At 42.8% G+C, this 20,345-nt stretch overlaps 1 protein-coding gene across 3 annotated transcripts; it reads left to right on the plus strand.

Moving 5' to 3' along the window:
• The first annotated feature begins 200 nt into the window (after positions 1–200).
• Positions 201–12,868, plus strand: LOC132499764 (putative spermatogenesis-associated protein 31C1). Of its 3 annotated transcripts, XM_060114357.1 has the most exons (5): positions 201–5,444; positions 7,184–9,038; positions 9,999–10,056; positions 10,399–10,459; positions 10,688–12,868. In XM_060114357.1, exons 2-5 carry the CDS (start codon positions 8,856–8,858, stop codon positions 12,705–12,707), a joined length of 2,322 nt encoding a protein of 773 aa, XP_059970340.1. In that variant the 5' UTR covers positions 201–5,444; positions 7,184–8,855; the 3' UTR covers positions 12,708–12,868. The 3 variants fall into 3 exon arrangements, with proteins under 3 accessions (XP_059970340.1, XP_059970339.1, XP_059970341.1); XM_060114356.1 differs by having other exon boundaries at positions 201–9,038; XM_060114358.1 differs by lacking the exon at positions 7,184–9,038 and having other exon boundaries at positions 204–5,444.
• The last annotated feature ends 7,477 nt before the right edge of the window (positions 12,869–20,345 follow it).

Below are 20,345 nucleotides of genomic sequence, written 5' to 3' on the forward strand. Positions count from 1 at the left end.
TAACAATGTATTCATGTTTGTCTAGGTCCACACCAAAACTTGATATTAGCAGTTTTTTAAATTTTAGACATTATAGTGGTATGTAGTGGTATCTCATTATAATTATAATTTGTACGTCTTTGATGGAGCAATCTCTAAATATATATAAATTATATATACTTAATATATATGTTGTATACAATATATGTAAATATTTTAATTAATTTTTATTGGAGTATAGTTGATTTACAATGTTGTGTTAGTTTCTGCTGTACAGCAAAGTGAGTCTGTTATACATATACATATATCCACTCTTTTTTAGTTTCTGTTCCCATCTAGGTCATTACAGAGTACTGAATAGAGTTCCCTGTGCTATACAGTAGGTTCTTATTAGTTATCTATTTTATATGTAATAGTGTGTATACATATAAAAAATATAATTAGGCACTTAAAAATAAAAGGAAGACATGCAAATAGCCAATAGGCATATATTCATAGATACATATACTTTACATTTATATATATAACATATCCATAAATATATTTTTGCCATTTTCTCCCATTGGACTGTCTTTTTATTTTTGAAGTGTAAAAATTCTTTAATCTGTATATAAGTTCTTTGCCAGATATTGATATTGCAAACATTTTCCAAGTTTGTTGATTTTCTTAATTTTGATTTTTATTCAGCAGAAATTTCCCTTTCCTCTGTGGTTGTCACTGCCTTGTCAGGGTTGGGTTCTGACCCCTAGTCGTTGGAGTAGAGGCCGTCAGATCTGTTTCTTCGCTGTGTTTCTGATCTGCGGTGTGAGGTCGGGAGGACTGGAGCACTCCCACTGGGATAGAAGCCATTGAGTATTCCTCCTCTGGAGGTGTTCACCTGTGGGTATGCTCTGTTTTGTCCCCTTTCGCCCATTGTGTGGGCTTACAAAGTACACGGCTGTTGGTACTGCTCTCAGTCCCACCTTAACCATGGTTATGCCGGCAACTGGCCCTGGTGACTCAGGCATCCTTTTCACCAGGCCACTGGCCCAGATCCACTGAGGTCAGGTCCCAGGACTGCAGTAATGATGTACCTGGACCCACTATGTGAGATACGGCGGCAGCTCAGACTCTGGCCTGGCCAAACCCCAGCATGTATGTGCCCACAAAACCCACAGCTGCTAGAGCCAGACCTGTCTCAGCTGCAGGAGCACTTGTCCATTGGGATGTTCCCAGGTGCTGAATTTAGGAAGCCATCAGAGGAAGGGTAATGCCATGATTTGCACAGCCATGAGGAGAGATTTCAGCTCTTCTTCCTTAGTTGCATGTCCCCTGGAACTCAGCTGTGGTTTCAGCCCCATCTCTGCATGTGGGCCACCCACTGGCGTCTGCTCCCAAGGCTGCTGGAGCACACGAGCTTGTCAGGCAGGAGGATGTAGAAGCGGCAATCAGGGCAGGCAGGCTGCCCAGGTGAGAGGGTGCTGGGTGGCTATGGGATGTACGAGCCTGTCAGGCAGGAGGGAGTCAAGGTGGCAAGCTGGGCAAATGGGCCACCCAAGCAGGAGAGTGCTGAGGTGATGATGGCTGGGGGCATGTGAGCCACTCTGGCAGGAGCCCTTCCTAGTGCCTGTGGAGGCAGGGGCCGGTGTGTGAGGAGAGAGGCTGCAATGGGGGCCCCACCCTTTGTGCATCACTCAGCAGTGGCACTTTGCTTCTATGCTGGTCTGGGCTTCCTCCAGGAGCATTCCTTGTTGTGGAGCTCCTCGCTCCTATCCCCTTGAGCTGTCTCCTCACAGCCAACATCATTCCCCTTCCTGGGTCTGCTCTTCAAACCCCACATTCCAACACTCAGCCCCCGTGTGCACCAGTGGTCACCAGTGGCTGGGGCATGCAGAGCTGTGGCCAGACCATCTGTGTAGGCCTCACTCTCTCCTGCCTGCCACAGACTGGCTGCTGCACTGTTCTCTGAGCCACCAAATTTCTCCTTCTGCCCCAGCTTCTCTCCCCGCTGCTTCCCCAGATGCGGGAACCTCTTCTCACCTTCAGCTCCGCTCCCCCGCCCAGGGTCACAGGTCACAGTCCCACTTCATCTGCTCTTCCTTTTCCCTTCTTCTTTCTTTCGTCCTACCTGGTTATGTGGGGATCTTTCTTGTCCTTTCAGGTGCCTGAGGTCCTCTGCTAGTGTTTATCAGGCGCTCTGGGAGAATTGTTCCATTGTAGATGTTTTCTTGATGCATTTGTGGGGAGATATGAACTCCACATCTTCCTACTCCTCCATCTTCTTGACTGACTAATCAGCAGTTTGAGTTTGAAAAGGCCACTTTTCCCCCTCTTTTAACCTTGGTTTCAGGTTCTACCTAATTTAGCTAATTAGGCTCAGTCTCAGGTCATTGTGGTCTGTATTTACATTTCTGATTTGTACCGATTTGCAAGACAAAGACAGTTGCTTTTAATTCCCCAAAGAACTGGCCTGTCACCTAAATAATATTGAAAGATTGATTTGCCCAACTACGTTTTCTTTAATTTGCTTTTCTGTATCAGTGAGAAGATTTCCAACTAGACTGAAATTTCAGAATTCTATAGTCTAGAACTTTATGGTTTAATTTATCATACCTTCAAAACTTGCATAAGGCATTCAACAAAGACCCTCTTTCTGAGTGCACAGATTAGACCCAGAGTAAAGTCTCCATTCTTTATTTTTATTATCCCTTAAATATTAGCTGTCAGTTTTTACTTTATATTGTATAGGCTCAGGTAATCCCACTGGTTTCCTTTAGTATGTTTAATTAATATTTCCTTCATATGCCGTCTTATAATATCAAGCAGGGGAAGAGTTCCCCAGTGAAACATGTCTATCCCACACAATATAATTAGGCAAAAGAGAGGTAATTATCTTATACAATGCCCATTTAAACATACCAATTTTTTTTTTTCTTTTTTTTTTGCGGTACGCGGGCCTCTCACTGTTGCGGCCTCTCCCGTTGCGGAGCACAGGCTCCGGACGCGCAGGCCCAGCGGCCATGGCTCACGGGCCCAGCCGCTCCGCGGCATATGGGATCCTCCCAGACCGGGGCACGAACCCGCATCCCCTGCATCGGCAGGCGGACTCTCAACCACTGCGCCACCAGGGAGGCCCTAAACATACCAATTTTTATAAAGACTCTGGGGTCCCCAGAGAGTGGTTGAGCCAAGGGACTCAGGCACTTTTGTCAATCTTTTAACTTGATTAATTGTTCCAACTTTTGCCCCAAGTAATTGTTGGTCAGGTATCTCAGTGTAATTTTACGTGTATAAAATTTATATGTAATAAAATATACGTATTTTAAACTGGGGTAAATAGGGCAGACTTGTTTGGGTCTGGCCCTTTAATGTTGATGACAAGTAGGAGATCCCTTTGGCCCATCCAATCTTAGGTAGTATTGTATCCAATCTTTGATTTATCTCATTAATGTCTGTTTTATTTATCCCACTTTAAAATAACCATCTAAAGATTTCTTATTCATTTAGGAAAAGTCCCTTTAAAATTTTCACCTTGTTGGGAAAAAGTTTTTAGACTTTTCCTTCAGTTTTTTTCCCTGTTACTTAACCTAATTAACAATAATTATTCTAATGTTTTTATTAGCATCTGTAAGACCCATTTAGGGGAAGCAGAGACCACAAATAAGGTTTCCCAAACCAATTTTTTGGGTTTGTTTGAAACTAAAGGAGTTTTTAGGTTAACCATTATATGTCTAATTTCCCACATTTCCCCCCCATAGGAGCCAATGAAACAGCTGTTTATAATGAGAGCTCTCTAAAAATTTACCAATTTAGAAGTTTCTCCAATTTGAAGGATCCATGATCTGCCCATAAATGAGGTATACCTTAATAGTGACTCAAACCAATAAGACGCAAGAGGCTTCCCCACAAAAGAGTGTAAAGGATGCTGTCTAAATAAGATCCAGAAAGTTTACTCCCAAAAGTAGTTTAAGAAAGTAATGGTCTTTGTTGTACAGGCTGACACAATGAAGGTTAGGATGGCAAAAAGCCCCCGAGAGTTGTACAGTCAGACAAAAGCCTGCTCAGAATCCCAGTCTATTTGACTGGCTGCCAAATGTACACCATATAAGTACTTTTGGATGGTAGTGACCAAGTTCTCAAAACACACACACACACACACACACACACACACACTGAAGAATATCAGAACACTTACATTTCAAAGACACAGGAAGAGAAATGCAAGTTTCCCCTAGAAAGCCTTTTGTTTTTTTGAAGTCAGAATTCTGAAAAGATGTTTTTATCAAGCCAGCTTTTTCTAACTTAACTGCATATGCAATAAAAGAGTCCTATCTTAGTCATTTTTAGGGCAAGATTTTCTTTAAGTCCCAAGTAAGTAAGCACTTGTAAATGTAAATTTTGTATGTACATAAACCTGGCCAGGATATCCGTTGGAGGCTGGAAATCTGTTGTTCCTTTTTCTTTTGGATTGAAAGCTAAGTTCCCCATTCTGAGTTCAATTTGTGAAGATCACTTTTATTTTGACAAACTCTATTAAAGTAGCCAATTCAAGGAAGACAGGTTAGTCTTCCACCTAATTACCCAGTCCAACTTTTACTCAGTGTCTTTCACCTGAGCAAAGTCTCCCCAGTCTTTCAACTGAGGATAAACCACGCAGTGTCTAAACTGAGCAAGATCTTCCCAGTGTCTTTTAAGTGAGGCTAACCCACTTGAGCAAAAGTCTTCCCAGTGTTTTTCTACTGAGGATAAGCTCTCAGTGTTTAAACTGAGTAAAAATCTTCCCAGTGTCTTTCACTGAGGATGACCCAGGTACTTCTTCTTGAAACCAAGTTTCAAGGATAACCTACTACTCAAGAGAAGAGTTTAACACCACTGAATAAAACTTAGGATCATCAACCAAAACTGGAGATCCAAGAACCAGGAGATACTCACCCAAATTCGTCTGGACACTCTGAGAAAGCGGACAGGCCCAAGAAGCCTCTGCTGGTGCCGGGACTCTGGATCCTCATAGAGTTCAGGCAAAGAAGAAAAGTCTGCTCTGGGCCCCTTCATTGGTTGCCAAGACTGCTGACTGAAAAATATGCACAACCCAAAAGGAGAATTATGTTTTATTTGGCAGATTTTCTGAGGACTTAAGCCCAGAACACAGCCTGTCAGATCACTCTGAGGAACTGCTCAGAAGACCTAAGGGAGGAGTCAACAAAAACCAGGTAGTCAGAACATCAAAAGATTACTATTAATTAAAGAAAACTAGACATCTCAAGTTAAGGACTTTAGCACTTTTCTATGTATGAGAAGATGAAAGAGTCTGGGCTCCGTGAAATCATTCCTTTGATATGCACCTTAACTCTAGAATCAGTACCCTGTTTTTCTCCATCCCGAATCCCCTCAAGGTGAACAGTTGAGGGTTCCTGCTTTGACGTCTGACTTGATGACTGCAACATCCTTTGTCTACTGATATGGCAGGGAACATTTTTCATCCACGGGTAAGAAATTGAGGAGAAAATTAACATAATTCAAGATATAAAACCATTACAATACTAAAAATTCCCAAATGTCAAACAAACATAAATACCCTTGACCTGTAAAATGGAAGATGCCAAAGAAGGGAAAAAAAGAAACAATAAAGAAAATGTAGAAAATAAAGCATAAAATAAGATGACAGAAATCAATAACAGTAGAACAATAATTAAATAAATCAAGATAAATGTTATCATAAGATTTTTAAATTTCAAAGAAAACCCATCAAACAAAACATATTGAAAATAAAGTAATAGAGAAAATTTAGAGAGCAAATATGAATGCAAAGAAGACCTGTTAGGTAGTTAGTCAGACATTAGCAGCAAGGAGGTGACAGTGGTGAGAAAGACAAGAAGAAGAAATTGAGTCACACGCAGCCATCTGGGGACTCTCCCTTGACTCCACCCAGAACGGGAGAAACTATGGTCGGGTGGTGGGCAGCTTATCCTGATAAAGAGAGGCACAGTAACACAAGGGGACTTCTCCAGGCTGTGCGTGCCCAGACCAGACAGGCGTATAACCTATAGTAAATCCAAACTCATTATACCATAATTACAATAAATTACATGTGGTTTTGCCCCTCCCCCTACCCAGTAGGCATTTCTTGGGGATTCAAGGATGAGAGCATGCACAGCAGAAAACTTGTTACATAGCTCAGGACTGTCAATCAAATAATGATCCTTGTCACTCACCCCCACCTCTCTACAAAATGCTCCTTAAAAGCGCTCGTAAGCCTTTATAGGAATGCTGCTTTCAATTTGCAGAAACAGTACACCCATCCCCCCCCCAACCCCGAGAGTGTACCTTTGCTTCGATATACTTTGCTTTGCTTTGGGCTTGCTTCACTTCGCTGAAATAGCCTGTTCTCAGAAACAGCCTGCTCTTTCTCTCTCCTTCTCTCTCTCCCTCTCTGAGAGTGTACCTATGCTTAAATAAACTTTGCTTTGTGCTTAAGCTTAACATGGTAGTTTGCAATCCTTTGCTTACTATCATGGAACCAGGGTAGCTGGTCCAGGCCTTCCACTGACCTCTTCGGTTGAAGCTATTTTGTTACAAACATGTCCACATGGTGAGAGACCTAAGTCTAAATTTTGATAAAAGGTTGAATTAAGGTAAGAATATCATATGGGAGGAAAAGACTGTAGGAAAAATAGCAGATGTAGGAGATATGTTTGTGAAAGTGCACATTCATAGCAATATAGCCAAATAAACTCACATGCCCACGTTCCCACTAAAACTGTATAAAATTATGACCAACAAGCAGAGAATACACATTATTTTAAAGCCCTCATGGGGCATTAAGACATATTTACCATGTGAATCCTTCAGTGAATCTTGTGTTACTGCTAAGGGATAGAAAGTGGTGTCATAAGGGAATTTTGTGTAAGACTCAAAGCTCCCTTTCTATATGGTTCAGGCTGGACTTGAAGCTTCAGGGGCCTGAGAGGATGGGGCTGGAAAGGCAAGGCACACTCAGAAAAGAGAATACATACATAACACACTAGGAATATCTGAAGAGGCTGCTCAAGACCTGGCTCAGCCCCAAGGGTTTGACCCCTAGTCCTACTCTTCACCCTACAGCCCGTTAGGGTCAGGACCTTGGCTCACCCTAACCCATTCCTAGCTTCCGGGTATAGAATGAGTGCACATGTCTGAACGTTAATGTTCTCTCAAAATTTACATGTTGAAATCCTACCTCTTAAAGATAGGAGGCGGGGCCATGCAAAAGTGCTTATGAGCTTTCATGAATGGGATTAGTGCCTTATAAAAGAGACTCCAGAGATATCTCCAGCCTCCTCCCATCATATGAGGATACAGAGAGAAGGCTCCAGCTGTGAACCAGGAAGAGAGCTCTCACTACGGGGTGGTCATACTGGTGACTTGATCTTGGGCTTCCCAGCCTCCAGAACTGTGATAATAAATGTCTGTTGTCTTTACTCTACCCAGTCTATGGTACATTGTTACAGCAGCCCTAATGGACTAAGACCACATACTGCAAAATTTATCTGCAGAGTGGGGACTGTCTTATCGTTGCAAACTAAGAAGTTGGGTTGAGACAACATATGAAAGATTTTTTTTAAGTAGAAAATTATGGATTATTGGATTTGAAAGTACTAGAGTGGTTAAGGAACATGAGTACGTGTGTGTGTGCGTGTTTGCAGTGTGTCCCAAAAGTTTTTGTGCAGTTTAAAGATTTACTAACTCCAGAATTATAAACACTACAAACTTACAAAAACATCATTTGAAGGTTTAACTGTTACCAGATGCAAGTCTGTGTGCCTGATGCACAGTGAGGCTAAATACGGAAACATCAGAGTTTGGAGCAGAGAAGGGTTTACACAGTGCCATGCAAGAAGACACGTGGCTCATGCCCAGGAAAAACCCCAAACTCCCTGAAGGCTTTCAGCAAAGCCTTTTTAAAGGCAAGGTGAGGGAGGGGCATGGCTAATTGTTGCAAATATCTTGGTGTTGGATCCTTTGTTCTAGAGGCTGGCCAGATGGGTCAGATCCTGGTCAGGTCATGTGTTCCTGTAAACCTCCAAGAAAACAATTATTATTCTCTGTTCTGCAACTTTTTATCTCCATGAATGGGCTCTTAAAAGTCAGAGCCTTAGCAATAGGCTATCCTGTATATTTCAGGCTATAGGCAACATTGTTTTCCAAAAAGTGCAGAGCCAGCCTGGGTCACAGGGATGGACAGAGTTAGCTCCGGCAACAAAGCATAAAGATTAAAGTAAAAAAGATCTAATGTGGAGTCAGATTTGTTCTTCCCTATTACATAACTATCATTCTTTCATACTTATGAATTTTGAAAAATAAATTATTTTAATTTTTGTGTGTAGTTCCCTCTGATAGAAAATGAGGCAAAACATACACTATTCAAAATTCACAAAACTAAATAAGTGTAAACGAAATTCAAGTTCTATCCCTGCGTTTACACAAGACACAAACATGATGTGGGAAAGTTGGAGCTGAGGACAAAGGAAATCCTGAGTAAAAATGTCTGTGAAACAGCCAGTCTTCCAGGGTCAGCTTAAGATGTTCAAGAGTTATCAAATTGGTGGGCCTCAAGTAAAGGTGTCTAATGGATGAAGGAACCAGGTTCCAGATGCAATGAACAGAAAATTGGCTAAGGTCTCTCTCACAGGATGAGAGTAGTTGGAAGGAGGGATCTGGAAGCCCCAGGAGGGTGCAGGTGTCTGTGGGTCTGGATGGGAAGGCGGGGCAGTGATTCAGCCTATTTCTCTTATTGCCCCTCCCCCACACTCAGGAGCCCTTTGTGACAAGGCCACAGCTCTGTGATGCAGGCCTGGGGTTCTGCCATCAAGTGAACTCCCAGTGCTCTGTTGCCTGAGGGCAGCAATGCAATTCAGAAGATGGAGAATCTCTTTTCTTCGAAAAACATTGTTGCTATCTGGCTGAGATGCAGCCCAACTTCCTGGGTGATTAATATCATCCTTGGGTTCCTGTGTGGACTGGTGCTCTTCCTAATGTTACTTCCCTGCTTCCAGAGTAATCCATTCTTAGCACCACCTAGGAAACATAGAAACATCAGGAAGGTAAGAAACCTTTGGCTTAATCCCAGCAGAGATTATCTCTTTTTTTCTTATTCTTATTTCCACTTTTCTAAACCACCTAGAGAGACTCCTGAGATGGGAACTCTCAGAAAAGTATAGAACATCATCCTTCTAGGGAAAAGCCAGGCCAGAGAGGGGTTAGAGTGGGCATGAGGATTTCTAGCCTGAGATCTTAGACCAGGAGTTCAGGTATGGTAGAGGGCTCCAGGGCAAGTCCCAAATGCCGTGACTAATAATGGTCAAGGACTGGATTACTAAGAGTTCAATCTCTGCAGGAAGGCTGACCCCTGAGCCCTGGTTCACCAGCCACCTACCCACAGCGGGTGTCACAAGTGAGACCTTCCTCTGTGTTGGGGCTGAGCCCCTGAGAGCCTGAGAGAAGAGGCTGGAGTGGAGGTCTGGCCTTGGGAAGCAGAATCCTATCTGACAAAGCTCACGTGGGCATTTAGGTCTGAGAATGTGTGTGTTTCTTGATCAGAGGAACAGTGACAGAAGAAATCTATGGTGATTAAAACTTAAAAAATCCTTCTTGGGCTTCCCTGGTGGTGCAGTGGTTGAGAGTCCCCCTGCCAATGCAGGGGACGCGGGTTCGTGCCCCAGTCTGGGAAGATCCCACGTGCCACGGAGCGGCTGGGCCTGTGAGCCATGGCCGCTGAGCCTGTGCGTCCGGAGCCTGTGCTCCGCAATGGGAGAGGCCACAGCAGTGAGAGGCCCGTGTACCACAGAAAAAAAACAAAAAAAAAAACAAAAAAAAAACCTTTGCACTCTTCAAAGAAGAAAAACTGAAAATATTGTTATCCACTTTAAAAATAAGTAAAAGGGGAAAAAAACCCACAGAGTTTTAGTTAAATGTAGAAAGTCATGTTGTTCATGAACACAGCTTGCCTAGATAGAGGACAGTGAGAGTTGGGTGTTCGCCCCTCATTTTTTCTTCTCTCTCAGCATCAAGTAGAGCTGAAGGGGAGGAGCAGGAGTAGGAAGAAAAGTGGATCTTTGAAAGGTAAGCCTTTGCCATTCAGCCCTGCGCACCCCCGAGAGTTAGCTTCCATCTCTCCTAACCCTGAGGGCCCAGCTTCACGGTCTCTGAGGATGCCAGTGGCAGAGCTTATTCCTCAGGAAACAGAGCCTGAGCCTAATTAACGTGGAAGCACTTTGCAAAGGACAAACCCTTTTCAAGTGAGACTTACCATCACTGTCAGGGACATGTGGTCTTGGACACTGATACTTGGGCTCCAGAGTCTAATCCTCCAAAGATTTCCCTTAAAGGGCCATTGCACTCAGCCTCCTGAAAGACTCTTAGGCCTCTGCCTTCACCACCATGACCCAGTCTCCTGATTTCCAGCTTGCAGAGATTGCCTGGAAGAACTGGAGGGGACTCACAACCTGGTTTCACTTCTGCAAAGGTAAAGAATCTTTCCCCTTCTCTCCTGGGTCGTCCTTCCTCCCAGAGCCTATAATGTGACCCCAGCCCTGGGAGGGGGAGCCATGGGAGGGCGTGGCTAAGGCCCTAGAGTGAGGGAGAGCAGGAGCTTTATGAAGTCAGTGTGGGGGCAGAGGAGGGTTCTTGGGCTGCAGGTGCCCAGCCCTGCCTGTCCTGTCCAGCCATCCTGGCCCCATCTGCTCTCCTACAGCTGCCTGGGGAGGCTTCCTGGCAAGGACAACTTTCATCAGCTCTCATGTCAAGACCCTCCTGGTGAGGCGTGCAAAGCAGTGCCTGCTGGAGCCTGTGGAAGATACTGCTCGAAGGGTTGGGAACCCTGCATGAACACCTCCTGTAGGGTTTCCTTCCTTGATCCAGACACTCGAGAGGTGCTGGAAGCACATATTATAAGGTTTGGGGTAAAGCACAGGTGGACCCTACCCCTCAAGGTCCTCAAGGCCATAAATGTCTTTAAGTTGAAAAAGTTCCAACCCTCCACCGTTCTGCAGTTTGCCTCTTCCCCTGCAGCTACCTGTGTGTCTGGGTCCCACTCAACAGTCCAGTTTGCTGAGTTCCTGGAGAAACCTCCTCAGGCTCATTCAGGAGAGAAGGTGATAACAGAAGAGTCAGTTCCTACCCTGAAGAGGCCTCTCCTTGTCCCCTCAACTGTGTGTAAGGAAATCCAGAGTGCCCTGGGAGCGATTCCATCTGGTGACTACCATGGGCCCTCAAAGGCTTCTCTGACTGGACAGGAGGGCAGGCCACCTTCTCAGTCCCTCACACTCAGCCTTGTGGGCAGAACCTGGAAGAGTGAGACTGTGGAATGGGTCAAGAGGGACAGCCTAGAGCCAGGTCCAAGTTCAGCAATGGTCAGGAATGAGCCAAGAGAGGAGAGTGGTGGTCAGGCCTCAGGAGACCCCTGCCATAGGGTAACAGTGATGGAGGTGAACTTAGGATCCCAGTCTTTGAGAGGTGAAGAGGCCAGGGAGGCTGTGGAGGCCAAGCAGTCTCCTGCTCTTCAACCACAGTCTCGTGTTATCTTGGAAACCAAAGTGTTGACAAAATCCCAAACCACAAATGTACATATGAGGAGTTTAGAGGTGCCAGGGGCCAGTAAAAGTTTCCTACTACCTAGAATGTCTGTTTTCCAACATCCAGGTGAGCCATGCCTTAACATGGAGGTTGCTAGTGAGTTTAACTCCAAAGTAAAGGTACAGTCAGACAACCAGCTTCAGGACTTTCCCAAACACAGGTTCCTTGCTGCAGACAACTTGGCTTCTCAGGTGCCTCAGTGCCATCCCCAGAGAGTCCTCACCAGAGACAGGTTAGCTTCCCAGGAGCCAAGTGGCCTTATGGAAGCCCAAAGGAGCAACCTAGGGCAGCAGGAGCCCAAAACTTCAAAACTCCAAGACTCATGGAAGAGCCAGAGCAAGATGATTGCCCCTACTTACAAAAGAGAGGACTGTAGGAGGCATAAACCAGGAGAGCATGAAGAAAGGTTTAAAGAATTAGGGACCTCTCAAGCTGGAAGTATGAGCCGCCCTGCCCAGGTCAGGGGAATAACAGACTCTATTGGGAGCAGATGTCTCCAGCGCATGCCAGAGAAGAAACATAGCCCTCCAGAAAGCCTCTTCAGAAAAAGGATGATGCTATTTTTAAAGTGGATTTTCCCCAAGAAAAAAGTCAATGGTCGAGATGCTCTGCAAAAAAAAAAGCCCATATCAGCCACTGCCCAGAGTCACGGATCAGTCAAAAGCAGATCAACCTTGAAGAGTGAGACTGCTGAGGGTCGGGCAGGCATGACAGCTGTTGGACAGATCCTAGAAGAAAAAAGAGCGATTCACCATGGACTTCATGCCACAAAGTTAAATGGACACAAACTGGAGTTCCAAGTCCCAGTATGTGGGCGTTTCTGCTGCCACAGGCTTACCTCCTACCCAGAGCAACGGAGAATGATGGGTTCTACAGCCTGCAGTCATAAAGCCACCTCCAAGGGCCAGAGTTGTTCTATCAGGGAAAGGGAAGTCAGACACCAACATAGTTTGAAAAGTGTAAGGTTCGAAGATGAGCAGCTGGGCCTAAGGTGCCTCCCATCCTTGCCCCCCAAGAAGGGTTTGTTTCCAGTTAGTACCTGCCAGTATGGGCCAAGGATTCCAGGTGCCCCGGCCCGCCATCAACACTGTCCAAGGCATTGTCATCTTTGGGGAGGTGTCTTGCCTGGTCGACAGTAAAATCCTTCTTTAGTCTTCCCTTTAGTAGGAAAACATGTCTCCAAGTAAAAATTCAGTCCATGTAGAGAAAATGATTTTCTCATTAGCACATCCAAGATATTTAATGTTCCCCAATACATGTATGTATATATGTATATATTTTCTAATAAAAGCATAGTGTAATGGCTGCTGTCTGTGCTGTGCACTTTGTCTTCTAGAAGGGAAGGGCATGGAGGGAGGTTGACAGTAGCATCACAAGCTTGCTCCTTGTCTCGTGTCCCTTCATTGCACCTTATAATACTGTCATTACACAAACCAAAATTACTCTAACAATGAGATGGGAAAAACCTATGAAACCCACACCCAAGGATCTGGTTCAACCAGTCTTTCTCCTCCTTCTATGCTACTTTGAACTTTATGCAACTGTAGTGGATAGGTTTACACGATAGGGCTGGAGATTCCAATTCAGGCTCCAGGAAGTGTCAGAGCCAAGTGGATGGAAGTTTGGGGGGAATAGAGTATGGGCTCTGAGTTCAGAAACAGGAGAAAGCTTGCCCCTGGATCTCTTGGTAGGGAATATACAACATCTGCTCTTAAGAGTTCCTTCTCTCTCTGATGAAGGTTGGGATTGAGATATGCCCTATGAACCCCTTTTAGCTTAGCCATAATAAAATGTACAGCATCACCCTCCCCCACCTCTGTTTTTCCTATACTTTAGAGCAGCAGCAAGGATGGCATTTCCAGCTCTGTGTGTGTAGGTGGGGGGAGTATCAGGGAGGCTGCTGAGGGCTGTGTTGAGTCCAGTCCCATATAAATGAATGGCTATGTTCATGGGTCACCTACCTTCCACTCTATGTTAACCCCAGAGAAGGAGTTTTGGATGAATGGAATAGGGGTGTGACTGTGGGTAGTAACTATCTGGTGGTCAAACACTGTGAATTTAGGGTGGGATGTAGGTGTAGAAAAATCACTGGATCCAAGGAAGGAAGCAAAGTGGTACCAGATTCCCATAAATGTGCAATTCTGAAAGAGCAGCCCCCTGACATACAACCACCATCTAAAGGCCTAAAGGGGAGGAAAAGTTAAGGGTCCAGTAGCTCATCATGGCCCCACCCCAGGGTCTCTACCCTATTCCAACTCTAAGATCACAGACCTAGAGAAACCACCTTTAGGTCAAAACAGAAAGTCAAACTTATAGAAGTAAAGCAAATCAGGGAAAGTTAATCTCTTAATACTATATTTAATAAGCTTACACATCATCACCTCTTGACTTTTAGAAAGGATAACTTAACAATAGGTGTAAAAGCCAGGACTAGGGAACTTGGGATGTGACTCCTAGTCTGGTGACCTTCACATAAACACATGGCCCAAGGACTGCTCCAGGGGAGAGGTGGGGACTGGCTTGTGATTGTGTAGTAAGCCTTGCCTGTCTCCCAGTCCTTGATCACCCCAGAGCCTGGCAGGTGAAGAAGCAATCAGACAGGATTTGTGGTGGTGTGGAGGTGACCTGTGCAAAGTGGATGGGGCAGGGTGCAATCCAGGAGTGTTCCACTGATCTGCTTCTGGCACAGCTTTTCTTGTCTCCTGACCCCCATCCATATGGAAAAGCAGGGAGATGAGGAAGAATTTCTCTAGAGTGATTTGGTGCTTTCTGCCATGTGCAGGGCGCATGGTGGACACAGCTCCAGGTGGTGTCTTTCTCAGTGTGGAGATTTCTATTCCAGCTGATGCCCCTGATCCAGATGACAACAGAAATGGACCCCATCCCCCATCCCTGTCAGGCCCCTCAACACGTGGAAATGCTGTGACCTGGGGTGGAGGGGGCAGAGTGAGCACAGGACTGCTCACACCCCTGGTTTCTCCCTGGAGCCAGGCCCTACCTCTGGGCCCCAATTCCCAAGGCAGCCTCCAGAATGGGCACAGCAGTGAGAGTGGAGCCAGGACTTGTGGGAGGGGTCGGTACCCAGAGGAAAGAGTTGACAGGGCTGGGACCTGAGCCTGGCTGCTGCTGGGTCCTCTCAGGGGCACCCAGAAGTGAGTTCTGGGAATATGGGGAAGCTGGACTTGGACCCCTCGGCTCCTGCTGGGAGAGTGCCACAGACAGGTGATGCTGATGGAACAGCAAGAAAACAGAAAGAAGCAAGTCCCTTTGCCCTTCTCTTGCTGCTCCGTCATCCATAAGGTACAGTAAGACAAGAAATTGAGAGACCAAAAGAAAAAAAGAAATGGAGAGACCCAGAGACAATACACAAAGATTTCACAGACACACCTCTCAAGAGAGACTTCTCACACAAACACCTTTCTCAGAGATCACATACTGAGACCTCACACAGGGACCTCATGTTGCTTCACAGACCCTCAGACAGAAACCTAGCACAGATTTAACAGATTTCCCAGAGATACCTTCCAAAGGGACCTCATACAGAGACTTCACACAGAGATCTCACCCAGAGACAACACACAGAGACTTGGCACAAAGACCTCACAGAGACCTCACATCTATTCTTCAGTATCCATTGACAAGTCTTTCTTAGTGAATATGAAACCACTTAGCAAACTGGCAGCATGATAAATATATCATCAGTTGTGCCCCTCTGAGATCCACCAGACACTCACTGTCAGCATTACTCTAAATGGGGAAATGTTTGAGAAGTTTTGTTCTTTTGTAATGTCACTGCCTCTGAACAAAAGAATTATACATTGCAAATGTAGATTTGCAAATTTCATTGTTAGGTGTTCATTAGCTTGAAAATCACAAATTACATTTTTTTATTTCTATTTATTTTAGAAGAATGAAGAAAATAATGTTTATTTCTTAGAAATGCATGTAGTACTCTATTTTTTTATTTTTAAAAAATTTTATTGGAGTATAGTTGATTTACAAATTTGTGTTAGTTTCAGGTGTACAGCAAAGTGAGCCAGTTATACATATACACATGTCCACTTTTTTTAAAGATTCTTTTCCCATATAGGCCATTACAGAGTATTGAGTAGAGTTCCCCGTGCTATACAGTAGGTTATTATTATCTATTTTATATATAGTAGTGTGTATATGTCAATCCCAATCTCCCAATTTATCCTTCCCCCCTTATCTCCTGGTAACCATAAGTTTTCATTTTGTACCCTTTTTTTTAGGAGAATCACAAATTTTAAGCACAACTAAAACACTGTCAGTCTCCAGTGAGGGAAAATATTTGTCCAGTTTTAGTTATCATCCAGTCAAATGGTATCTGGCACATTTTTTACTTTATTGAGGACAAAACTTAAACTTGAGATGGCTTACTTGTTTCCTTTGGAAACATAAGAAAAACCTGCAACAAAGGTACTCTAGGAATGAAATAAACCAAGAAAGAAGCATCCGGACTCACATTCACTTCCCAGAGGGCTGTGTAACTAGCACATTATTTTGCACATAATAGCTTGCATCAGGTTTGTGGGGTTTGCTTTATTTTTTAACAGGCCAATAATCATGTGAGGATTTTTCACAAGTCAAATTTCTGGTTTTAAATTTTACATTCTGGCAAAATTATGCTTCTGAATATTATTTTATTTCTTAAAATGTGGCAATGCCCTAAAATGATATTACACAATCATAACGTTCAGCTAACATACTTAAAAAGATGGGCTATTAAGGCTTCATTCTTAAATAGTTCTATGAAATGCACATTTTCTAAGACATGCAGTTAGGATCCATTTTATATTCATTATAGGGTTAACACATCGCTTTAAAAATTTTTGAAAGATTATAAATTATATGACTTAGCCTATGCTTGACATTATACATGTTACCTCATAAAATTACTGAGGGAAGGATATCTTAATATCTGAATTGAAGGTAGTCTACATTTAATCTACATTTGGCTTATAACAATGAATAATGAAAGGCTTTCATTTATTATATATCTCACACTTTCCAAAGGGTACACTTCTAAAAGACTACTGATTTCTCACTGCTAATAAGCAACCTATTGTCCTTGCCTTGGTAAAATCTATTTTAATGACAGCTGGTTCTCTCCCAGATTATCCATTGGCATTACAGCATCACGGTCTTTTAAGAGGAGCAGGGCTGACACGAGGACTCTTTGGGCTTATTTCTACAAGAAATTTAGTTTTTCTATTCTCCTAATTAAAAAATGTATAAGTATTAATTTTTCACTTTACTCCCTTATGTCGTTGAATCAGAAAACAATGGACTATGGTCATGTATGTCATCTAATACTCTATCAGATCACTTTTTTTTTAATAGTGCAGCTTACTCAGGTAACTTTACTGATCAGAACAAAATAGAATCATTTAGGAAAAAGTTCATACAGGAAAATATCCTTTTCAAAGTTGACTATTTTAACACAGTTAAATAAGCAATTATTTTTTAATCCTTTGAGTTAAAATTGTTCAGGGTGGCCAAGGAAAGTCTGGAAACATGAAAAATGTCCATAAAAGCACTTTATTACTATAATACGTTGAATGTGTTGCTCTTCATTATTAATTCACAGTTCATTAAGCTGGGCAAAATTACAATGAGCAATGTGCATTAAAGCAAAATTCCCATCAATCATTTTCCATCTGCCATACATTGTGTCAGATGATTTGTGTGTCTAATTTTCATGGAAAAACGTACTTTTACTCCAGAATAAGAAATCAAGGGGGATCAATCTATTAAAAAGATATTAATATTCCCAGACTCTGTGGCCTTCAGTATTTTCTTTTTAAGAAGATTCACCTACTGCAAATCTTATAAATATTTTTACCATTTAATATGCCCAGACAAAATGGATACAAAAATTAGATAAAAGAGAAAACAACAAAAACAGATCCCCTTTGTTTTCAAAACATTTGATGTTTACATCAAAATATTTTGTTGAAAATGAAGTGATTTTTAATCTGTAGTTAAAAGACACTATAATGATATTTAGAACATATTACAGATCTGGATTTTTACAGATAGATTTTTATTTAAAACAGGTCTCACACTGATATCAATAAACCAGGCACTCTAGAACAAAATGTGGAGAGATGGCAATTATGTGATGACTTCTTAATACTCCAAGGGAAAAAGAGTTTTTCCAAAGTAGTCCACCTACAATATTAACACTTAAGATCTACTCCCCTTGATAGGTTTCAATATTATTTTCTGTTTTATACACATTTACTTTATAATTAACTCCTACAGGAGGACATTTCTGGAAATGTTCCCAGATATCTACAGCCACACTTTCTGTCATGATCACACCATGGAAAAAGTAGGGAACATCCAGATCCTGATGATCCAGGGGTTTCATAATTACCCCTTTGAGGTCAGTCAGAATCATAATCATTCCCAGAACAGGGTTGGTCTTTACATTTGTGCCCCTAGACATGCAGATTGTAACACTACCCACCCAAAGGCAAGTTGTCTTCCTTACTCAGGTTTGCAGGGGCACCATTCACTGTGGTAGCTAGAAGAGTCCGTTGCCCCCACCCCAGACCTGCATTCTGTACTCTCCACAGACACATCGTACTACAAATATACAAGTGGTGCTGATGAAACTTCCAGAAAGCTATAAAATAATGCATGCCAGGCACGGTAGATGAGGATTTAGAAAATGCTAACATCTTCTCTAGGAAATAAAGGTGACATACCTATGTGGCTTTAAGCATTTTTGTGCATTAGCTGGCCCCCTGGATCTGGGAAACAGCATCTGATTTTAAAGTTTCTCAGCCTCATTCTCTGCAATGAAATCTGAAGCTCTTCCTTCCTTCTCTGAGTCCAGAAGCTGGAATTGATACAGTCTGCTCTCTGTGATTTCTCTCTACCATTTGTTTCCAATGACCACTTCAACTCAGATATCTCTCAATTCAGGGATCACTCCTAAACTTCAGGAGGAAGGTCACTGCCCTTTTTATTCCCACCAAAATTTTATGCTAGTAACCCTTTACAGTGTCAATAAACTTATTTTGTAGAATGTGCCCCCTGGACTCCACCTGCTAAATCTGTTTTTTGGGCAAATCATTTGTTACTTAGCTAAACAAATTTTATAAAATCATATTTCATAAAATTGTATTTTATAAAATGTTATTTTCTTATTTTATAAAATCGGTAAATCTAGGGATTTAGGCTTAATTATTATTTTTTAAAATGTTGGTACTCATTTTGCCAATTTTTCTCTTTTTACATATATCAGAAAATATGTTAAGAACTCAACTGTGAAGATACCACTATTTTTATTTTTTTTCACTTTTCGTACTTAACTTTTATAACAAACCTTTATTATTGCACAGGAAACATGAAAGTTTGTTCCTTGGAAAACATCAGTCTTAAGAATGTACTAAGTTAAAGCTTAGCATGTTAGATCTGCGAGTAGCCTTGCCTTTTTTTTTTTTTTTTTTTTTTACAGTATGCGGGCCTCTCACTGTTGTGGCCTCTCCCGTTGCAGAGCACAGGCTCCGGATGCGCAGGCTCAGCGGCCATGGCTCACTGGCCCAACCGCTCCGAGGCATGTGGGATCTTCCCAGACCGGGGCACAAACCCGTGTCCCCTGCATCGGCAGGCGGACTCTCAACCACTGTCCCACCAGGGAAGCCCAACCTTGTCTTTTTTTTAATGTTTTTTCTGAATTGTTAAAAAAAAAAAAGCCTTAAGAGCTTAGGAACAGAAGCAAATTGAGAATTAAAATCCAAATCATTCAAATGAAGTTTGTCAGAACAGTTTGTGTGTGGAGAGGACAGCTTCTAGGCACTTCAGAGAAACCAGCAGGACAGAATTGAGAATATCCAGCACCTTACAGGGCTTCTCACAGAAATGCTTTAATGCAAAGAGGTGACTAGATTTCACAGGGAGACCAGGGAGAGGATGCAGAGATAATTAAATCACATTCAAGCACCTGTTTACCTGGGAGGTAAGTTCCTTCATATTGTGGTCAGATGCTGTTTAGGGGGACACTGGTGCAGGGCAGGTGTTGGGAGGATGAACTCTTTTCTGAGTGATTTTGCAAGTGTGAAAATTCATCCAACAGAGATGCTAGAAAATTTTGCTCCTAGTAGCGAGCGTCCAACATGATATTTTGGGACAAAAATATGTATTTGGAAGAATTTTTCACAAAAGAGCAGTGATGGGAGGAAAAGATACATATGGGCCTGGCTAGTAATATTCTTCCTTCACAATTTTCTTGTGGGTTCCTGAGGCCTGTTGTGACTGCTTGGAGACCTGGTCCCCAAGCAATGGCCCTCTTTGTCATACTCAGGGTAACCCAGGAAGTTGCTTGTCTGAAGCAGAAAAGGTTCTCCCTTCCACTCATGTCCTCTTGCTGATCAGATGAACACATGGCATCATCTACAGCTGAGAGGTGTTTGTTAACTAGCTTTGTTTCATAGGACACAACTCATATATACTCTACAGTAATGTTTATCCCTGTCTTTTATAATCTCAAGGTAAGAAGTAATCAGTGTTAAAATCATTCTACTGGAATAACAAAGCACATGATTTTTTTTCCCTAATAGTGATTGTATTTGTTTGCTAGGGCTGCCATAACAAAATACCACACTGGCTACTAGGTGGCTTAAACAACAAAAATATATTTTCTCATAGTTCTAGAGGCTAGAAGTCCAAGATCAAAGTATCAAGTTTAGTTTCCTTGAGGTCTCTCTCCTTTGATGGCTACCTTCTCGCTGTGTCCTCACATG

This window comes from Mesoplodon densirostris, chromosome 12, assembly GCF_025265405.1.
Source record: "Mesoplodon densirostris isolate mMesDen1 chromosome 12, mMesDen1 primary haplotype, whole genome shotgun sequence".
Lineage (NCBI taxonomy): Eukaryota > Metazoa > Chordata > Mammalia > Artiodactyla > Ziphiidae > Mesoplodon > Mesoplodon densirostris.